Source organism: Scyliorhinus torazame, chromosome 1, assembly GCF_047496885.1.
Source record: "Scyliorhinus torazame isolate Kashiwa2021f chromosome 1, sScyTor2.1, whole genome shotgun sequence".
Taxonomy (NCBI): Eukaryota; Metazoa; Chordata; class Chondrichthyes; order Carcharhiniformes; family Scyliorhinidae; genus Scyliorhinus; species Scyliorhinus torazame.
This window is the reverse complement of record NC_092707.1, coordinates 383747287-383769724: the sequence shown is the minus strand read 5'-3', so window position 1 is coordinate 383769724 and position 22438 is coordinate 383747287. Positions and strand designations below refer to the sequence as shown.

General features: G+C 48.3%; 1 protein-coding gene across 2 annotated transcripts in view; it reads right to left on the bottom strand.

The window, feature by feature from the left end:
• crim1 (cysteine rich transmembrane BMP regulator 1 (chordin-like)) overlaps positions 1–22438 on the bottom strand; it is a 294476-nt gene that overhangs the window by 60308 nt on the left and 211730 nt on the right. For both annotated transcript variants that reach the window (XM_072512397.1, XM_072512408.1), the window contains one exon: positions 58–186. In XM_072512397.1, the coding sequence (XP_072368498.1) occupies positions 58–186 (129 nt within the window). The remainder of the gene's footprint in view (positions 1–57; positions 187–22438) is intronic.

The following is a 22438-nucleotide window of genomic DNA, read 5'->3' as shown; positions in this document are numbered from 1 at the left end:
GTGGAGCCTCTCAAACAGCTGACAGATGTTGAGCAGAATGACGAAGGCAGTACTCACTAGTTTTGCATTGACATGTGCGGCATCCACTGTGGTCCAGCTTGAAGCCATAGATGCAGTCTCTCTCTGTCAGGGTGCAGTTGATTAGCAGCTCACATGTCGGAGGCCCAATGGTGATGTATGTTGGCTCTGTAGCAGTGCAGAAAAGGGAGACATATATATGTGGAGAAAGAGAGAGAGAGATGTTAGAAAGGTTTGTGTAGATTACCCTTCTTTTCTTTAGATACCCAGTTTGGCTTATTTGGCAGAGCTCACACTCAGAGATCAGAGGAGTTAGAGGTTCAAGCAGATAATTTAGGATCTGCAGCAGTAAAGTAATGTTAATTTGCCAGAGGTGATGATCTTTGGATGACATGCTAAATGGTTGTCCCAGTGGATTTTAAAGATCCCCTGTGGTCCTATTTGAAGAGTAGGGACAACTCTCAATATCCTGATGAACAATGCTGCCTAAACCAACACCATCCACGAAATAAGATGGATGGCTCAGTCATCTCACTGCCTGTTTATGGGCTATATCCGGAGCAGAATACTCTTGCATTTGCTTACAACAATCACTGCACTTCAAAACTAATTAATTGTACAAAGTACTCCAAGACATTTTAAAGTGAGAAAGTTGTGCATCAGTGCAAGTTTAAAAAAAGATTTTAATTGAACAAGAACATAGAACATACAGTGCAGAAGGAGGCCATTCGGCCCATCGAGTCTGCACCAACCCACTTAGGCCCTCACTTCCACTCTATCCCCGTAACCCAATAACCCCCCTAACCTTTTTCTTGGCCACTAAGGGCAATTTAGCATGGCCAATCCACCTAACCTGCACGTCTTTGGACTGTGGGAGGAAACCAGAGCACCAGGAGGAAACCCACGCAGGCACGGGGAGAAAGTGCAGACTCCGCACAGACAGTGACCCAGCGGGGAATCGAACCTGGGACCCTGGCGCTGTGAAGCCACAGTGCTATCCACTTGTGCTACCGTGCTGCCCCATTGTTCCAATTGCCCCATTGCACCTACTTGCACCTCAGCTAACAGGGCAACATTTCACGAAGGATGCATGCTTTGTTGGGAAGTACCGCCTTCCATAGTATGTCCTAGTTATATTATTTTATTACCATCCAACCCCAATTTTTCAAATATTTCAATTTACAAGGGCCCTGCATATTGCTCATTTCTGCAGCTGATAACTGAGCGTACATGGAGAGTAGCAGGGAATCACATGGCGAGGGATCCTGTTGGGTTGTGCCGGCTTCCTATTTTGACTATCATTATGATCTCCTTCTCTTCTTTCTGCTGAACGAGGTAGGTACTCACTTTGAGGCCTTGTAGAATGCACTCCAAGGGCTCCATTATAAACGGAGGACCGGGCTGTATGTGCTGAACCATATAGACCAAGGGAAGCCCTATGCCAATCCCTGGTCTGTGATGGGATAGTCGATCTCAACCAAGCAAAGTCGGTGTGCTATAGTTGGACTCAGGGTGAGGAAGAGCCAGAAATATCGTCCCTGTGACTGACTATTATCGCGTTATACCCAACGCAATTGTACGTGCATGCTTCACGCGTGTGCAGATTGGTTGGGTTAATCTGTAAAGTTGTTCTGGTTGAATAGCTTACTGGTACTCACTTTATAAGCTCACAAATGAAGAAAGTTAATATAATCAAGAAAATACATTAATTCATCACTTATTCCATTGCTGTTTTGGGGATGTTGTCACAGAATGGCTACTACATTTGCCTACATAACTACAGTTGTTGGACGCCATAAGGAATTCATTGTGTGAAGGGCTTTGAGCCATCTTCACATGTTATGGAACTTTCTAAATAAAGGTGGCACTTATAATAATCATATAACCAAGGGCGCAGATGTCTTGTCACATCTTCCAACAACTGGCTGAACTAAACTTAAGTGGATTGAAAGGAGCTACCAATACAAATGTAGTAAAAGAACCATGGTTTGCTATATCCAGTTGTGACATAAATACGAAAGAAATAGAGCAACATAAGATATTTTTACACCTCAAATGGTTAATTAGATAAGAGTTAAGATTGGCAGCACGGTGGCACAGTGGTTAGCACTGCTGCCTCAAGGCGCTGAGGATCCGGGTTCGATCCCGGCCCCGGGTCACTGTCCGTATGGAGTTTGCACATCCTCCTCGTGTCTGCGTGGCTTTCACCCCCACAACCCAAAAGATGTGCAGGGTAGGTGGATTGGCCACACTAAATTGCCCCTTAATTGGAAAAAAAATGATTGGGTACTCTAAATTTAAAAAAAGATAAGAGTTAAGATACAGATCAGCCACGATCTAATTGAATGGCGGAGAGGCGCAATAGGCTGCATGGCCTACATTCATTCGCGTAAGTGTACAGTGCCAGTGTTGCTGCCGCCTTATGAACCGTATTAAGGTGCTAGCCATGGCTCAATTGGGAGCATCCTAGCCTCTAGTCCAGGAACTGCTCAAAATATTTCCTAGCCTGACACTCCAGTGCAGTACTGAGGAAACGTGGCCCCGTTGGAGGTTATCTTTCAGTTGAGACGTTAAACCGAGGCATTATTTGATTCATGCAAAGGACCCCTTGGCAGAAACAGCCAAACCATAAAGCCAGATTATCGGGTCATTATTACATGGCCATTATGTGGGAGCTTGCTGTGCATAAACTAGCTGCAGCACTTCCTACATTACAGCAGCGTCTGCACTTCAGAGTACCTCATTGGCTGTAAAGTGCTTTGGGATGTACTGAGGTTGTGAAAGATAGGGCACGATTACATGGGAGAACGATCCCGCTAGAGAAATGCAATTTATTTTCTGAACAGTGTCTTCCCCTTCAGAAATGTCTGTATCTGTTTCGCTAAATTCCCAGCCTGGACCGGGCAGAGGATTAAAGTGTTCCACAGTACCCCATGAGGAGGCCCTGTGGGTAGTCTCCCTGTCTCTGAACCAGAAGCTCTCGGTTTGAGTGTCCATCCGGGAAAGTGCGTTCACGATGCGGCCAAATCCTTCCGACGCACATCAATGACAGGCAGTGAGAGCGGGAGAGATTCCAGGTCAGCTATGAGATGGAAAGAATGTTGGAGCCTCTGCCGTCACTATTCACAGCTCCAGGCTACAACATGCTTGTAAAAAGTGCATGTTGGAAAGTGCCACTGGGACACCACATTGCCCCGTGTTGAAGGAGACACTACAGCAGTGTAAAAGTTCACAACAATAAACTTCAGAACATTCATACAGTACCGGGGCTGTTTCTGCATGAAAAAATAAAAAAAGCTGGGGGGGGGGAGGAATACCACAAATAGCTGAGGCATTGTGAACCTTTTGGAATCGTGTCAAGCCCTTTGAGAGTGATACGAATGCAAGTCATATCTGATTTAAAAATTAACAGGACTTTATTCCACTTAGCCAAACAAATTGATTGAATTGTCCTGATCCTTTCTTTTTTATTACTGTGCTGTAAGTAAACCTGCCAAAACCTCAGTGCAGGGAGCATATTTCACATTTCAAGCTGAACTCAATGGCTATTTACTGTGGAAGGAATGTCTCCTGGATTGAAGCTCATGGAGGCCAGAGTGTCAAAGATCACAGGCACAACCCATTTATCACTAGCCGGCTATGACTAGGCAGGAGCACTACAGTTTCAGCATTAAATTAACAAAGGATCTTGCAAAACAAAGTAACTGATGGTGCACCTGGTTGCAACTGAAAAACGGCATTTAATTAATCTCCGGCAGGCCAATAATGGAATTTTAAATGACATTTTAGAAATTCAGCGCTAAGGCTTTCATCGCGGCTTAAATTTACAGCGATTGGTTTCAGCCAACATCCGGCAGGCTGACCGTTGGAAGGGAACAAAATTGGGTCAGGTTAGGAATCTCAAATCTGAACTGGCTTTAACCAGACCCACCCTCGGGGTAAATTCCACAGTCATACAGAATCGGCCATTTGTCAGTTTTATGTAGGTAAGGTCTAAGGTCACACAAACTTCCGTCTGGGAATTTAGTCGGAGAATTTCATTGTCTGGATCACTGCTCAGCGGAAAGCCATCAGACCAAATCAGGTGGCTCTAATCGATCCACTCGTGCAGGTGGCGAGATTAAGAAAGAACCTTCGGGATGGCAAGACATCCAGAGATGCTTCCTTATCGATGAACTAGCATGGCGGGTACGACCTAGGGAAAAGGAACAGCCAACTGTGCACAGCCAGGTCCCACACACATCAATGGAATAACTGACCAGGTCATCTGCTTTAGCGACGACTGTTTTGAGAGATGATTTGTGGTCAGGGGTCTGGGAGAATCCCTTCGTTGCTCATCATCAAAAAGCGCCATGGAATCCTTTCTGTCCACCCAAGAGGACAAATGAAGCCTCAGTTTAATATTTCATCCCGAAGGCTGGATCCAGCTCCACGGGGGAAAGAAACGGCTCCGACGCAAGTTCATCCACTTGAAACGTTGGCTCTTGTTTCTCTCTCCACGGATCCTGCCCAATCCACAGAGCATTTTCTGCTTTTATTTCAGATTTCCGACATCTGCGGTATTTTCCTTTTGTATTTGGGCTGGACAGGATTGTTGATGCAGCAAGTGGCACTCGACGTGTGGACGGAACAGATCTGAGTAGAGGGGTCAATAATCAGGGGCATAGATTTAAGATAAGGGGCAGGAAGGAGATTAGAGGAAAAGCATTTTCACCCAGAGGGTGGTGTTAATCTGTAACTCACTGCCTGAAAGGGTGGTAGAGGTGGGAACCCTCACAGCATTTAAGAAGTATTTAGATTGGCACTTGAAACACCATAGCACACAAGGCCAAGTGCTGGAAAATGGGATTAGAATAGATGGGTGCTTGATGGCTGGGGCAGACATGATGGACGAAAGGGCTTCTTTCTGTGCTGTGAAACTCTATAACTCTACAATGGCCTGATTTGTTTCATGACAAGTGTTGGACAAGTTGAGTGAGTGGGCAAATGCATGGCAGATGCAGTATAATTTGGATAAATGCGAGGTTATCCACTTTGGTAGCAAAAATGAGAAGGCAGATTATTATCTGAATGGCCATAAATTAGGAGAGGGGAGTGTGCAACGAGACCTGGGTGAACTCGTACGCCAGTCGCTGAAGTTAAGTATGCAGGCGGTGAAGAAGGCACATGGTGCGCTGACCTTCATTGCAAGAGGATTTGAGTACATGGGGCAGGGATGCGTTGTTGCAATTATACAGGGCCTTGTTGGGGCCACACCCGGAACATTGTGTGCAGTTTCTGTGTCCTTATCTGAGGAAAGATGTTCTTTGCTGTAATGTCCTATGTTCTATGTTCCTCTAGAGGGAGTGCAGCGAAGGTTTACCAGTCTGATTCCGGGGATGGCGGAACTGATGTTTGAGAAGAGATTGAATTGGTTCGGATTGTATTTGCTGGAATTCAGAAGAATGAGGGGGATCTCATAGAAGCTTATAAGGTTCTAACAGGACTAGACAGGGTAGATGCAGGAAGGATGTTCCCAATGGTGGGGGTGTCCAGAACCAGGGGTCATAGTCTGAGGGTATGGGGCAGACAATTTAGGACAGAGATGAGGAGAAATTTCTTCACCTAGACAGAGGTTGGTCTGTGGAATTCATAACCTCAGGAAATAGCTGAGGCCAAAATCTTGTATGTTTTCAAAAAGCAGTTAGATATAGCACTTAAGGTGAAGGGGATCAAAGGATATGGGTGATAGCAGGATTAGGCTATTGAGTTGGCTGATCAGCCATGATCATAATGAATGGCGGAGCAGGCTCGAAGGGCCGAATGGCCTCCTCCTGCTCCTATTTTCTATGTTTCTATGCTGTTTTTTCAATTTCTTAAAAATGATAGCTGAATTCAGGCTGTGTTTCAGGAGAAGAATTAAACCTGTACACGGTAATCATTCACTGTGGTCAGGATTCTCCATTCCGGAGTCTAGATATTCCCGCCAGTGGAGAATCGGGCCTGGTCTCGGCTGGCGGTATGAGCGGCGCCCAGGTGCAAGTCAAAGTCCTTGGCCATGCAAATTTCTGCACGGCGGTCAAAATGCCAGTTTCCATCCAAATGGTGATATTGGGTCGCCATTTTTAGCGAATCACCCGATCCCAGCATTCAACGGCAGGTTCCCCCCCCTCACCACAAATCTCGTCACCCCCCCTTCCCACCTCTGCTGAGAGGGTACTCACAACCCTTCATTAAGTAGGACCATCCGAGGGGGGCACAGTGGCCTAGTGGTTTGCATTGCTGCCTCACACCATGCATGCATGAGGATGACTCCCCGTTCCGCCCCAGCCCCCTGGCATTGCCAATGGTGCACTGCCCCCTGGCAGCGACACCCGAGCCTGGCGCAGTGGACCTGAAGGGTCCTACAGCGGGAAATCCACCTGCCGGGCTTTGGTGTAGGTATAGCCAAGCAGAACCCTGGCACGATGGGGGTCATTCCATAGCTAAGGGCCGGGATTCTCCCTTCTGTGGAGAATGGCCCCCCAAGGTGAGGAATTCTCACCTTTCTAGGATGATAGGTGGACGACGGAGGGGCTGGCGACACTCCAGCCGGTGCCAAAGGGCCGGCGCGAGTTCGTGCATGCACGGAACAGGCAGCGTGATCTTGCGCATGCGCGAAACGGCCGGCGTGATTATGCACATGCACTGAACGGCCGGTGTGATTCCGCGCCTGCGCAGACTGGCCAGTGTATTTTCGCACATATGTGGGGGGTTCTCTTCACCGCACCGGCCCCCCCGGGGCAATATGGCGGAGACGTACAGGGGCCGGGTGCGGAGGAAAGAAGTGCCCCCATGGAACAAGCCAGCCCGCAGATCGGTGGGCCCCGATTGCGGGCCAGGCCACTGTGGCCCCCCCCCCCTCCGCATACTCACCTGCGAGGTCCCGCCGTGCGTGAGGTGAGTAATTCACGCTGGCGGGACTGGCCAAAAATGGGCGGCCGCTCGGCCCAGAGAATCGCCGGGAGGGGGGGAGGCCTTCTGTCAACGGCCCCCGACCGGTGTGGCAGGAATCCCGCCGCCACCAGAAAAACGGCGCCAGAGAATACGGCAGCCGGCGTCGGGGCAGGATTCGCGCTTCGGGGATTCTCCGACCCGGCGGGGGTCGGAGAATGCCGGCCAAAGTATCCCTTTGCTGCTGTCAGGCTGCAGATGGTGGTTCATCAAGGGTCCTGGGGGATTGGGTAGGTGAGGGCTGTGAGTAAGGGGTTGACCCCTGGGCCCTCCCCCGGGATGGGGGTCCTGTATCTGGTCTCCCCCCTTCCACCATTGGACAACCTGAAGATCACCCTTGACAAGTGATCTCAAGTAGCCCTCTGCTCAACAGTGTCCTTGTGTTACGGAGGGAAGCCCTCCTCACCCTGAACTGCTCTGCCTGACAGCAAATGAGTAGTTCTGGCAGTCCAGTGTAGAATCAATGAAGGAACACTTTTCCTTTCCTAACATCTGTTCCCTCAGACATATGCCTCGACAATTGCAGCTTTTTGAAGTGTCAGAGGCTTCCTCAAAAGCCCATAACACTTGAAATGGCTTCAAATCACCTGAGATCCTTTAAAATGCTAAGCATTCATTCAATTTCACAGAGCAACACCTTTCACTAGCCTGTGATTGACAGCTTAATGGTTCAGATATGATAAGACAGCTATTAGAGGGTTTGTTAATTAATCTTTCCTTTCACGCTTGAATGTACCCTACTTTGCTGCTAACCTCAATGTTTATAAACCCTCTTGCTATGATTGTCAGCTCCTGACCACATCAAGGCTGTCAAAGTGTCAAAGCACTTAGCTGCGATGATGTGGTCAGGAGCAGTCCAGACATGGGAACCCCATCCCAGGGGAGGTTCCAGGTGTCAACTCCTCACCGAAACCCTGACCTCACCCAACCCTCAGGATGCTTGGGGGACCAGCCTCCTCTGCAGTCTGGCAGAGGGGCACATTAGCTATGGAATGACCCCCATCATGCCAGGGTTCTGCTTAGCTATACCTACACCAAAGCCCGGCAGGTGGATTTCCCACAGTGGGAGTCAGAGCAACATGTTAATTGCATGCAGATCAGCAATTTGCACTTTCCCGCTGGCGCGGAAGTGGAGACCGGGAACTGGTCTGCCACCTGGCATCGAGCCTATTTTTTCAGCGGACACTCCATTCTCCGCCTGATCGGGATTCCCGATTGCAGCAGCCAGGAGCGGAAAATCCCTGGCTGTGGGGATGGGGCTATTCTATGGACGTGGAAGAAGTTTCCAAATAGGTGCTGCCGTTTTACGCTTAACTTTAAGGTGTCCAAACTCTGGGCCTGATTTTAACTCACTCAAAACCCATTCACTTACACAGAGTTAAAATGAGGCCCATGTCTGGGTTGGCTAAATTGCCCCTTAACTAGAAGTTTTTTTAAAAAGTATTCTAGACGCAGAAGGCACAAAATGCATCAATTAGGAATGGCCTTGAGCAGTCTATATTATCTAAAATAGACAATGCCGATAATGCATTAGCTTCGTTACAGGCTCTGCTCCACAAAAGCAAAAAACATCAGCTGGACATATGGCCTATTTACGACTTGACAGGGATGATGGCTAAACTTTGGGTTCTGGCCAATAACCACGGTACTAACAATTGCAATTTCTGTGGGAGGAATCCTCGTGTGCCTGCAGCACACATCAATTAGGTGGCAAGTTAAGAAAAGGTGACGCAAATTTACATGACAACTTAGGAACAGTAGTGAAAAGGAAGCTGAGCATCTTGGCTGGGGTATAGTGAGGAGCTTGTGGAGAGAAAGGGAGGGTTGTAAAATAGGAATAAAACTGCACGCAGGAGAGTGGGGAAAAAAAAGCGCCATTTGGAACTCTCTTGCACAACTTTCCATTTCACCCCGAGAAAACATTCCATCAGCTTTTCTGCCTCTCATGTGTAACATTCTTTCCATTTCTTCAGATATCTGAGCATTTGACGCACCACTCCAATCAGGCCGCAGTATCCCAGGTATCTGAAATTCCTTGGCACGGGAATGAGAGAGCCTCTCACTGTGCAAAACCCCTCCTGGCCTCGATTGTTTTCAGTCAGCGGATGATTCCAGTTCAAGGTCAAAGGCAGTCTAGGCTGTTCACAGTTGCCATGGAAACTAGAAGCAGGTGTTGTGTTGGAAGCTTAACTGAGGAGGGGGAGCGCTGAGGCTGAGGAATGGAGACGCCCCCCCCCCCCGTACACAATCACACACCCAGCCTATCTGCAAAATGCATTGTTCCGAAATGTCAAAATAACCTTAGGCAGGAGCCTCAGCTTCGCAGCGTTGGATAATCCTCTGCAGCTCTACAGTAGCGTTTCTGCACCAGCTGCTAGATGTGATGGGGACGCAGCAGAGTTCAGCTTATTCCAGCTATTAATCATCTGGCGCAGCCAATCCCTCGTAGCCGGAGGTGAAGTTAGGCATGTTTTTTTTATCACTTAGCTTTGAAAATGAGAAGCAACATGAGATACAGACCCTCGGGGGGACCCGTGTGTTAAAGTGAGATTGAGTATCAACATGATGTGGTTAAAAAGAGCAAAAGTCAATATGTGTTGACGTCTAAATCTCCATTTGAGTTCACCACTCTTGAAAGGTTACTTCCTCATGTGTTAATTTGGCTTCCACTCTTATTCGTAATATTAGTACTTTAAAAATGACCTACTTATCTATCTATCTAACATTTGTGTCCAGATTATATACACCATAACAACATCCCTGCCTGCTGCTTTGTCTGCTGAACTGTGGAGAGGAAAACTGTGAGGGACGATACTGAGAGGGGAGAAGGGAGATTGAGGAGGGGCCATTGAGCCTTTCTGTCATATTTCACACAAAGGTTAACAATGGACTCAGGTATGAGAGAAAGCCTGCCCTTTTCTTTTCCTGCTAAAGACACTGGGGGGTATGTTTAAATAAGCTGCAACCTCTGCGAATGGCTGGAACTTTTTTGATCCCAGCAACTCGCCCCAGTTTCTGTGTGGGATTTATATGGGAGGGTTTGCAAAAGAGAGTGAGCGAGCTTTCTATCTTCTGTGCTACCTGCACCCCTCTACCTATGATTTTAGCACCCGGAATGAGGAGAGCGCAGGGTGGGAACATTCTCTGTCAGGTTCTTTCAGTTAAGGACTGATAGAGTAATCAGGGCTACATCACCAGCCAACCAGGCATCAACCAGTCACTTAATAGGTTTGGTGAGATGAAACACTCGCAATTCATCATCTGCTTGTATGTGTGTTTCTTAGCTCCTCTGTCTTATAGGATCCTTCACAGTTCCTTCTTGCATCTGAATATTCTTTTCTCCTCCTCTCCTAAAGCTGTGGACCCTTTGCTGGGGTCCATTTGCGCAGGTCAATCAGCACTTCCACATGCTGCTAGTGAATGCCCAAAGGCTAGTAAATGGAGGTGCACCATAACTGGCCTGCCTTAAGGCTAACCTCGACACACGAGCAACACGTGTTGGATCTCGATCAGGCATACATCTCCAGGCGAGGCTTTTTTGATTCCCTACCTCAGGAATAGTGAAGTAACTTTAATGCCCCGGCTGACATCCCAACATAGGTTGCATTTGGTTTGTGTCACGCAACGTCCTCATTGGACAACCATCGTAACACTGCCAGGGCACCACATGTTTCTGGATGGCCCTGAACCAGTCAATTGGAACGAGACTGAAACCACAACAGCAGACACTAGGCATTGAGTGATTCATGATTGCTCGCAGATGTAACCATCTCAAAGACTAATGTTCTCGAGAGTCCTGGGAGTAGTTGGTTTGAGGTGAGACGGGATGCTAAAGAGTGGTGGCTGGTGTCTCGAGTGTGGGTTTTGTTTTTGGCTGGTGGAGGAAATGAGGGGGTGGGGGAGGAATTTTCAATATTCTTCTCTTTTTCATTCTTCTGAACCGCAAGATGCTCCTGTTGGGAAAGTGGATGGGTGGTCCATTGCCGATGCTTTGACTGTCCCCTTGAGGGCAGCAAATTGGGGGGAGAAGGGGGCCTGTAAACGATGGCCGCGTTGGAACTCAAAAGGGCTGGAACAGGTGTCCCTGTGGGAAGGATGACTAGCGCTGTGCGAGAGGGTTTAAAAATAAAATAGTAGGGGGAGGGGCATCCGCATAAGGCATTAGAGTGGCAATACAAGATGCACACAAGACTGGGGAAGACAAGATGCATTAGAGGAAAGTGGAGGAATTAAACACTGGGAAATGCGAGGCAGACTGAGGTGGGTTTTTAGTGCAAATGCATAAATGTAAGAACCGTAATAAATAAGATTGGTGAGCTGCAAGCATAAGTAGCTACATGGGATTATAGTAGAGTCATACAGCACAGAAACAGGCCCCACGGCCCACCATGTCAATGCTGACCATTAAACACCAATCTACACTGATCCCATTTACCAGCACTTGGTCCATAGAGTACTCTGCTTTGTTGATTTACGTGCTTCTCCAGATGCTTCTTAAATGTTGCGGGAGTACCTTGCTGCCTCGACCACCTTCTCAGGCAGCGAGTTCCATATTTCCATCACCCTCTGGATGAAAAAACATTGCCTCAGGTCTCCTCTACACCAGTGTTCTTCAAAGTCGGGGGCATGACCCGCGAGCGGGTGTCGGGAGGGTCGTGAGGCCGTTGTGCGCGGCGCTCCCGATCGCGCAAATCTCCGCGCAGCAGCCGGCGTTTCATAACGCCGGCTGCGAACATGTTAAAAAAAAAAATTTGCCCGCACTACGCATGCGATAATCGGGCACGCATGCGCAGTGCGGCCGCTATTTTTTTAAACAGTTGCAGCTTTTTGTTTTACAAGTTCTGTAGTGGTTTTTATTCATTTATTCTTTCATTTTATTCATTTAATTTTTATTTTTTTCATTTATTTTATTCATTTTATTATTTTTACAAGTTCGGGGGGTTTATTCATTTATTTTACTCATTTTATTTTTTTATTTATTTGATAAAATTTTAAAGGAAAAAAATGCAGAACTTTGGACAGATGGAGACTCCATACTTTCCGACACCAGAAGGCTTCACCTTCATCCAACAGGTTCCATTGGAGGAGCGGGTACGAGTGCCAAAGGGACCCAAAACCATTTCCTCCATTTTTGTCAGCAGCAAACAAGGTAAGAGAAAATGGTGGGTCGTGCAGGTCGGCTGGCGTGGGTCCCGAAGGTTAGCCGGTTGGTAAAAATGGGTCCCCGGAAAAAAAGTTTGAAGAACACTGGGATACACCACTTTCTCCTCACCGTAAATCTATGCCCTCCGGCCTTAGATACCTCTGTCAAGGGGAAGAGACTCTTACGATCTACCCCCTCTATGAATCCCATAATTTTGTATATCCCCCATCTGCTCCCGGGAAAACAAACCCAGCCTATCCAGTCTCTCCTCATAGCGGAAACCTTCCATCCCAGGCAACATCCATGTGCATCTCCTCAGGAAGGGCGTCAAGGCCTTAAAGACGGTGCACGGTAGATTTACTGGAATAGTCCCAGAGATGAAAGACTTCAGTCACGTGGAGACCGGAGAAACTGGAGCAGTTCTCCTTGGAGCAGAGAAGTTTAAGGGGGGATTTGAGAAAGGTGCTCGAGATCCGTGAGGGTTCTGATAGAGTAAATAAGGAGAAAGCGCTTTCCATGACAGAAGGGTTGTTAAGTAGAGTACACAGATTGAAGCTGATTGCTGAAAGAACCAGGGGTGAGGGTGAAAAGGGAAAAAAACTGCATGCAATGAATTGTTATGCACTGCCGGAAAGGCTGGTGGAAGGATATTAAAAAGTGACTTTCAAAAAGGAAAGGACAAACATTTGGAAGTGGGGAAAATTGCACGGCTGTGAGGGAAGAGCTGAGGAGCGGAACTAACTGGATGGTTCTTTCAAAAACTCAGCACTTAATCACCCCGTTCTGTGCTGCATCATTTTATGAATGGCCCTCTGATTTTCCGGCACTACAAAAAAAGAGCAGGACCTTTGAGGTGAGGGATGCAGTTAGTGTCCCTGCTGATTTTACCTGCAGGAAGTGCTGCCATCTCCAGCTCCTCCAAGACCGAGTTAGGGAACTGGAGCTGGAGTTGGAAGAACTTCGGATCATTCGGGAGGCAGAAGGGGTCATAGATAGCAGCTTCAGGGAATTAGTTACACCAAAGATTGGAGATAGGTGGGTAACTGTAAGAGGGACTTGGAAAAAACAGTCAGTGCAGGGATCCCCTGCGGTCGTTCCCCTGAGAAACAAGTATACCGCTTTGGATACTTGTGGGGGGGACGACTTACCAGGGGTAAGCCATGGGGTACGGGCCTCTGGCACGGAGTCTGTCCCTGTTGCTCAGAAGGGAAGGGGGGAGAGGAGCAGAGCATTAGTAATTGGGGACTCTATAGTCAGGGGCACAGATAGGAGATTTTGTGGGAGCGTGAGAGACTCACGTTTGGTATGTTGCCTCCCAGGTGCAAGGGTACGTGATGTCTCGGATCGTGTTTTCCGGGTCCTTGGGGGGAGGGGGAGCAGCCCCAAGTCGTGGTCCACATTGGCACCAACGACATAGGTAGGAAAGGGGACAAGGATGTCAGGCAGGCTTTCAGGGAGCTAGGATGGAAGCTCAGAACTAGAACAAACAGAGTTGTTATCTCTGGGTTGTTGCCCGTGCCACGTGATAGTGAGATGAGGAATAGGGAGAGAGAGCATTTAAACACGTGGCTACAGGGATGGTGCAGGCGGGAGGGTTTCAGATTTTTGGATAACTGGGGCTCTTTCTGGGGAAGGTGGGACCTCTACAGACAGGATGGTCTACATCTGAACCTGAGGGGCACAAATATCCTGGGGGGGAGATTTGTTAGTGCTCTTTGGGGGGGTTTAAACTAATGCAGCAGGGGCATGGGAACCTGGATTGTAGTTTTAGGGTAAGGGAGAATGAGAGTATAGAGGTCAGGAGCACAGATTTGACGTCGCAGGAGGGGGCCAGCGTTCAGGTAGGTGGTTTGAAGTGTGTCTACTTCAATGCCAGGAGTATACGAAACAAGGTAGGGGAACTGGCAGCGTGGGTTGGTACCTGGGACTTCGATGTTGTGGCCATTTCGGAGACATGGATAGAGCAGGGACAGGAATGGATGTTGCAGGTTCCGGGGTTTAGGTGTTTTAGTAAGCTCAGAGAAGGAGGCAAAAGAGGGGGAGGTGTGGCGCTGCTAGTCAAGAGCAGTATTACGGTGGCGGAGAGGATGCTAGATGGGGACTCTTCTTCCGAGGTAGTATTGGCTGAAGTTAGAAACAGGAAAGGAGAGGTCACCCTGTTGGGAGTTTTTTATAGGCCTCCTAATAGTTCTAGGGATGTAGAGGAAAGGATGGCGAAGATGATTCTGGATATGAGCGAAAGTAACAGGATAGTTATTATGGGAGACTTTAACTTTCCAAATATTGACTGGAAAAGATATAGTTCGAGTACAATAGATGGGTCGTTTTTTGTACAGTGTGTGCAGGAGGGTTTCCTGAAACAATATGTTGACAGGCCAACAAGAGGCGAGGCCACGTTGGATTTGGTTTTGGGTAATGAACCAGGCCAGGTGTTGGATTTGGAGGTAGGAGAGCACTTTGGGGACAGTGACCACAATTCGGTGACGTTTACGTTAATGATGGAAAGGGATAAGTATACACCGCAGGGCAAGAGTTATAGCTGGGGGAAGGGCAATTATGATGCCATTAGACGTGACTTGGGGGGGGATAAGGTGGAGAAGTAGGCTGCAAGTGTTGGGCACACTGGATAAGTGGGGCTTGTTCAAGGATCAGCTACTGCGTGTTCTTGATAAGTATGTACCGGTCAGACAGGGAGGAAGGCGTCGAGCGAGGGAACCGTGGTTTACCAAGGAAGTGGAATCTCTTGTTAAGAGGAAGAAGGAGGCCTATGTGAAGATGAAGTGTGAAGTTTCGGTTGGGGCGATGGATAGTTACAAGGTAGCGAGGAAGGATCTAAAGAGAGAGCTAAGACGAGCAAGGAGGGGACATGAGAAGTATTTGGCAGGAAGGATCAAGGAAAACCCAAAAGCTTTCTATAGGTATGTCAGGAATAAGCGAATGACTAGGGAAAGAGTAGGACCAGTCAAGGACAGGGATGGGAAATTGTGTGTGGAGTCTGAAGAGATAGGCGAGATACTAAATGAATATTTTTCGTCAGTATTCACTCAGGAAAAAGATAATGTTGTGGAGGAGAATGCTGAGCCCCAGGCTAATAGAATAGATGGCATTGAGGTACGTAGGGAAGAGGTGTTGGCAATTCTGGACAGGCTGAAAATAGATAAGTCCCCGGGACCTGATGGGATTTATCCTAGGATTCTATGGGAGGCCAGGGAAGAGATTGCTGGACCTTTGGCTTTGATTTTTATGTCATCATTGGCTACAGGAATAGTGCCAGAGGACTGGAGGACAGCAAATGTGGTCCCTTTGTTCAAAAAGGGGAGCAGAGACAACCCCGGCAACTATAGACCGGTGAGCCTCACGTCTGTAGTGGGTAAAGTCTTGGAGGGGATTATAAGGGACAAGATTTATAATCATCTAGATAGGAATGATATGATCAGGGATAGTCAGCATGGCTTTGTGAAGGGTAGGTCATGCCTCACAAACCTTATTGAGTTCTTTGAGAAGGTGACTGAACAGGTAGACGAGGGTAGAGCAGTTGATGTGGTGTATATGGATTTCAGCAAAGCGTTTGATAAGGTTCCCCACGGTAGGCTATTGCAAAAAATACGGAGGCTGGGGATTGAGGGTGATTTAGAGATGTGGATCAGAAATTGGCTAGCTGAAAGAAGACAGAGGGTGGTGGTTGATGGGAAATGTTCAGAATGGAGTACAGTCACAAGTGGAGTACCACAAGGATCTGTTCTGGGGCCGTTGCTGTTTGTCATTTTTATCAATGACCTAGAGGAAGGCACAGAAGGGTGGGTGAGTAAATTTGCAGATGATACTAAAGTCGGTGGTGTTGTCGATAGTGTGGAAGGATGTAGCAGGTTACAGAGGGATATAGATAAGCTGCAGAGCTGGGCTGAGAGGTGGCAAATGGAGTTTAATGTAGAGAAGTGTGAGGTGATTCACTTTGGAAGGAATAACAGGAATGCGGAATATTTGGCTAATGGTAAAGTTCTTGAAAGTGTGGCTGAGCAGAGGGATCTAGGTGTCCATGTACATAGATCCCTGAAAGTTGCCACCCAGGTTGATAGGGTTGTGAAGAAGGCCTATGGAGTGTTGGCCTTTATTGGTAGAGGGATTGAGTTCCGGAGTCGGGAGGTCATGTTGCAGCTGTACAGAACTCTGGTCCGGCCGCATTTGGAGTATTGCGTACAGTTCTGGTCACCGCATTATAGGAAGGACGTGGAGGCTTTGGAGCGGGTGCAGAGGAGATTTACCAGGATGTTGCCTGGTATGGAGGGAAAATCTTATGAGGAAAGGCTGACGGACTTGAGGTTGTTTTCGTTGGAGAAAAGGTTAAGAGGAGACTTAATAGAGGCATACAAAATGATCAGGGGGTTGGATAGGGTGGACAGTGAGAGCCTTCTCCCGCGGATGGATATGGCTGGCACGAGGGGACATAACTTTAAACTGAGGGGTAATAGATATAGGACAGAGGTCAGAGGTAGGTTCTTTACGCAAAGAGTAGTGAGGCCGTGGAATGCCCTACCTGCTACAGTAGTGAACTCGCCAACATTGAGGGCATTTAAAAGTTTATTGGATAAACATATGGATGATAATGGCATAGTGTAGGTTAGATGGCTTTTGTTTCGGTGCAACATCGTGGGCCGAAGGGCCTGTACTGCGCTGTATTGTTCTATGTTCTATGTTCTATGACCTCGAACAGTGATCAAAATCCCTACACAAATACCGGTGAGTGTAACTATTCCAGCGTCGTCCACCTCCACCACCAACTTTCATTTCCTTTTGAAGTGACGTGCTCCTACAAAGTGGGAGGGCATTATGTCTTTTTATAGCTGGTCCCTTATTACGGTAAGCATGTCTGAATTTTAAACAGACACGGCTCAAATATCAATTATGAGTGGGAGCCCGATGTTAAAAAGGCAAAAAAAAACGGTTAATGCTGCCAGCAGAACAAGAAGGCTTGCATTTATATAGCACCTTGATCACTCGCTGACATCCAAAGCACTTTGCAGCTCATGAAATACTTCTGGAGTGTGGCCACTGTCACAAAATGCAGCAATAATTTGCATTGCGCAAACTCCTGCAAACAGCAGTATGTTGATAAACAGTTACTGCTTGAGTTATGGTTGCTCAAGGGCCCAGCTTGTGTATTGGGAGAACTTCTCTGCTCTTCTCCTTCAAACGCCGCTGTACAAACTGTTACCTGTGAGGACAGATGGTGCCCGGACTTAAAGACTGCACCTCTGATCGTGCAGCACTCCCTCACCACCAAGCTTTAGGCTTCAGACTCAACCTCGACCCATTATCTCATGTCAGGCTTGAATCCCCAATCTTCTTACTCAGAAGCAAGAGTGCTACCGGCCAAACCATGGCGGACACAACCACAGCCAGGGACTGAAAGGCTGTGGGGAATTAAAGCTCAGGGCTCCTTTTCCCAGAGGGCGTAAGGCCTGCCTGCAAAAGCTGATCGTCTGTGGCTTTTTTTTTTTGTGTGTCAAGGTGCAGATCAAAACACTGTTTTTTAAAAAAATATATGCATGCCTGTGATTAAATGAGCTGCAAGCAGAGGACAATGGAAATAATTTCGCAAAATTGCAGACTGGAAAAAAAAAAGGGTATCTGTCCTTTTCACTTCACCAGACAAGACTCAACAAATAAAGCCAGAATCATTGCCAGGCTTCCGTGCAGTTGAATAGACAAACAGTAGCTAAGCTTGGAAAAAAAAAAGCCCCACACAGGCCATACATCTAATCCCCTCTGACTGCGCGCAGTACTCTGGTAATGGGTGAAACCAATGCACAAGGGAATAATGGGTGGGAAAACAACACGGATCCCTGTGGGGGTCGGAGGGGAGAAACAGAACCCACTGGTCCTAGGAGAGGATGTGTCAATTTAATCCCATTTGTTTCTACCCAGCCACCTCCCCCCCCCCCATACCTCCCCAACCTGACTTTCCCTTCGTCCCTCCCTCCCTCTCTCTCTCTCTCCACGATCCTCCTGCATCCAGGGGTGTAGTTATTTATTGAGACCAAGCCCTCTGGAATGTGAGCTATGCAAGGCTTCTCAATAGCTGATTGTTGTAGTCCTCATGCCAGTAGCAAGGTTGAGTGCTTTGCCCTGCATTGCAAAAGCAGGGGCGGGGGGGAAAGAAGATTGTGTGAGTGTGTGTGCGCGTGCATGCATGTGTGCACTTATGTTGAAAGGGTTTCACGGGGATTAAGCAGAGTGAATTGTTTTGGAGATTTAATTCTTCAATGAAATGCAGGAATTCTTCAGCAATGTATATGTGTGCGTAATTTATACAGTTGTATGCAGTCTAGCGCAATGAGCAACACGTTCTCATCTCACATTCAAGGAGCATGGAATTTATTTTGCATATAGAAAGGAGATAATATCTGGTATAGAACCACACTACCTGTGAGCTAAAAGCAATTTAAAAGTTTTTTTCCCCTCTGGTCCCCATTTGTCTGCTTGCTGTATCCATGGCAACTACCTCACCTCGACTGTCCCTGAGCATTAGTAACTCCCTGTTTTGTGTTGGCCTTATGGAAGCAAATGCAATAAAGTGTGCACAACTTACAAAGGCTAATTTAGGTGTCAATTTTCTGTGTTTTATTTTTATTTTTGAGTTGATACTGAATCTGTAATAAAAATTCAGTTTTTTTCCAGCAATCCATTTATTTGTCAGATGTTATATTCATATCTTTGTCACCTCCAGAGTTGACAATTACCATCCTCCCCCAGTTAGCCTTTAAACTATGGCCCATCTAAAAACTCTTCTGCTCATTTCGCTTATACTGAAACGGGACAAGAACCTGGAGCTATGTAGGTCTTACAGGCCGATTTCCCTGTTGAATGTAGATGCCAAACTGTTGGCCAAAGTTTTGCCCTCCAGGATTGAGGATTGTGTATCGAACGTTGTTGTCGAGGATCAGACAGTCTCGCTGTATGAGGACGACCTTCGGGGTATAAGCTTAACATGGGGAAGAGCGAGATGTTTGTGGTCCAGGCGAGGGGTCAGGAGAGGCGACTGGGGGAACTGCCATTTAGAGTAGTAGGGGACAGTTTCAGGTACCTAGGTATCCAAGTGGAGCGGGATTGGGACCGGCTACATAAATTGAACTTGGCCCGGTTGGTGGATCAGATGAAAGATGATTTCCGGAGATGGGTTGCGCTCCCGTTGTCTCTAGCTGGTAGAGTTCTAACAGTGAAAATGACGGTCCTCCCGAGATTCCTGTTTGTATTTCAATGTCTCCCCATCTTCATTCCGCAGTCCTTTTTTAAGTGGGTAAATAAAGTTATAGCGGGCTTTGTATGGGGGGGGGGGGGGGGGGGGGGGGGCAAGTCCCCGCGAGTGAGGAGGGTAATGCTGGAGCGGGGTCGGAGAGAGGGAGGGCTGGCACTGACGAACTTTAGCAATTATTACTGGGCGGCTAACATAGCCATGATTAGGAAGTGGTGGCTGGTGGGGGGGGACCCGGCATGGGTGTGTATGGAGGCGGCTTCACGCAAGGGCACAAGTTTGGGGGCGCTGGTAACTGCACCTCTGCCGTTCCCGCCGGCACGGTGCTCCACCAGCCCCGTGGTGGCGGCAGCCCTGAGAGTCTGGGGGCAGTGGAGGAGACATGTGGGAGCATCGGTCTGGTCCCCGATCTGCGATAATCACCGGTTTGCCCGGGGAGGATGGACGGGGGGTTCCGAATATGGCGGAGAGCGGGGATTGAGAGGATGGGGGACTTGTTTATAGAGGGGAGCTTTCCGAATATGAGGGCTCTCGAGGAGAAGTTTGCATTGGCGGGGGGAAACGAATTACGATATCTGCAGGTGCGGGACTTTCTGCGTAGACAGGTACCAACCTTCCCACTCCTGCTGCTAAGGGGGATTCAGGACAGGGTAGTTTCCAGAGGATGGATAGGTGAGGGGAGCGTTTCTGACATTCATAAGGAACTTATGGGATCAGAGGAGATGCAGACCGAAAGTGGGAGGAGGGGAGCTGGGAGGAGAGATAGAGGAGGGCCTTTGGGCGGACGCGTTGAGTAGAGTCAACGCGACTGCAACTTGTGCCAGACACAGCCTGATTCAATTCAAGGTCGTTCACCGGGCTCACATGACAGTGGCCCGGATGTGCAGATTCTTTGGGGTGGAGGACAGGTGCGCAAAATGTGCGGGAGTTCCAGCGAACCATGTCCACATGTTCTGGCCATGTCCAAAGCTGAGGGGATTTTGACAGGGGTTAGCCAACGCCATGTCCAAGGTGTTGAAAACAAGGGTGGTATTGAGTCCAGAGGTGGCGATTTCCGGGGTGTCGCAGGATCCAGGAATCCAGGAGGAGAAAGACGTTCTGGCCTTTGCTCCCCTGGTAGCCCGGAGGCGGATATTACTAGCATGGAGGGACTCAAAGCCCCTGAAGTCGGAGACCTGGCTATCGGACATGGCTGGCTTTGTCTGCCTGGAGAAAATTAAGTTCGTCTTGAGAGGGTCACTGTTAGGGTTTGCCCGGAGGTGGGTTAGGTTAGCATAGATTAGGGGGTTAATTAATGGTGGGACCTGTTGGGGAGGGAGGTGGTATTTGCACTATGTTTATATTTTCATGTACATTGTATATATTGCTGCTGTTACAATGCCAAAAAAATACCTCAATAAAATGTTTATTAAAAAAAAAGACTCTTCTACCCGTGTATTACCCTGCACCACGTTCATCACCACAAACTCAAGTTCTCATAGGAACTACTAGCAAAAAAAAGACTAATATCCACATGGTTTGTCTTCAACCATCATGGCAACCCCATGATATACTCATGCTCAAATCAAATCGCTCCAAGGCTTCACTCTCCCTCGCTCTGTAAACTCCAGCTCTACAACTCAGCCCCTCCCGGATCTTAGGTTCCACTGGCTCCAGCCTCCTGTGCACCCACCTCCATTAGTTGTGAAAAGAGCCTTCTGCAGCTTAGGTCCCATGCTCTGGAATCCCGGGCCTAAGCTCTTTTGCCACCGCACCTCCCTCTCCTTCTTTAAGATCCTGCTTAAAACTCACCTCTTAAGACACCTGCTTCTGCAGTGTGGACTTCTTTCAGGTTTCTGGCCGTGATATTCTTAACAGTTGTGGTAGAAGTGCGCAAGTGAGCCTGCAGTGACCAATTATCTGGACTGTGCTCCATGTCAGCTCACCAACAGCGCGAGAAATGGTAATTCACGGGCCGGAATTTCATGCTGAGGGGGGGGCGGCCTGCTCACTAGTTGAAAAGACAAGGGTGAGCCTGCCTCTCTGCCTGCCCTGGAAGCCAGGACCGTGTTTTACATGACACAGGCAAATTAGCTGCCTGAGCTCAGGGTTTCTGCTCCCTGAGGCAAGGATGTCCTACCTCCAAGAGGCGCTGGTCAATCAGCAGTCTCTAGAGCAGCGATGATGCAGCAAGCGCAGATGTAGGTGAGTGGGTCAGGCTCATCATGGCCAGTCAGGCAGATCCTGGCGAAGGGAAGTGTTGGGCAGGGGCCGGGGGGGTAGGGGGAGCTGGGAATGAAGAACCGAGAGGACTAGGGCAGGGGATGGGTTTCAGATCCTTCCCCCATCTCACCATCTTTCAAGCATATAGTCAGGCCACCGGAGTTTACCAACCGTGGCGCGAAGGGCCCTTCGGAGATCAATTAATTTACCACTTGAGGGCCTCAAACTGAGCCAATGGAGGGCAGGCACTCACCGCCGCCCCCTCCCCCCCCTGCTGGTAAAATACCAGGGGAGGCAGGAAGGTGATGAGAATAGGCATAAACCCACCCCCGACCATCCCACCCAATTTTACACTCTCCGCCTGCCAGCTCACTCCTGGGTGGGGTTTGGGCTGCAGTGTGTAAGATTCCATCATGGTGTCTGAGGAACTGTAGTTATAGATCATACTTCATAGCTCAGTGGTAAACCCCCCCCACCTCATCCAACGTCAGAAAGCATGGGTGGCGGAATGGTCATTTTGTCCATTCAGTCAATTCCTTCCAAAACCTGTACCCTCTCATGGTCCCGACTCCAACCCCCTGAAGAAAAGGCTCTGCATATGCATTGCCTGATTCCCAAGGGAATTAGAACATAGAACATAGAACGATACAGCGCAGTACAGGCCCTTCGGCCCACGATGTTGCACCGAAACAAAAGCCATCTAACCTACACTATGCCATTATCATCCATATGTTTATCCAATAAACTTTTAAATGCCCTCAATATTGGCGAGTATAGAATTAAGCAACACGCTGGAGTATTCGTCTATCCTGACGTTCCTCCTTCAGCTCGGTCCACATCCTGAAACTTCC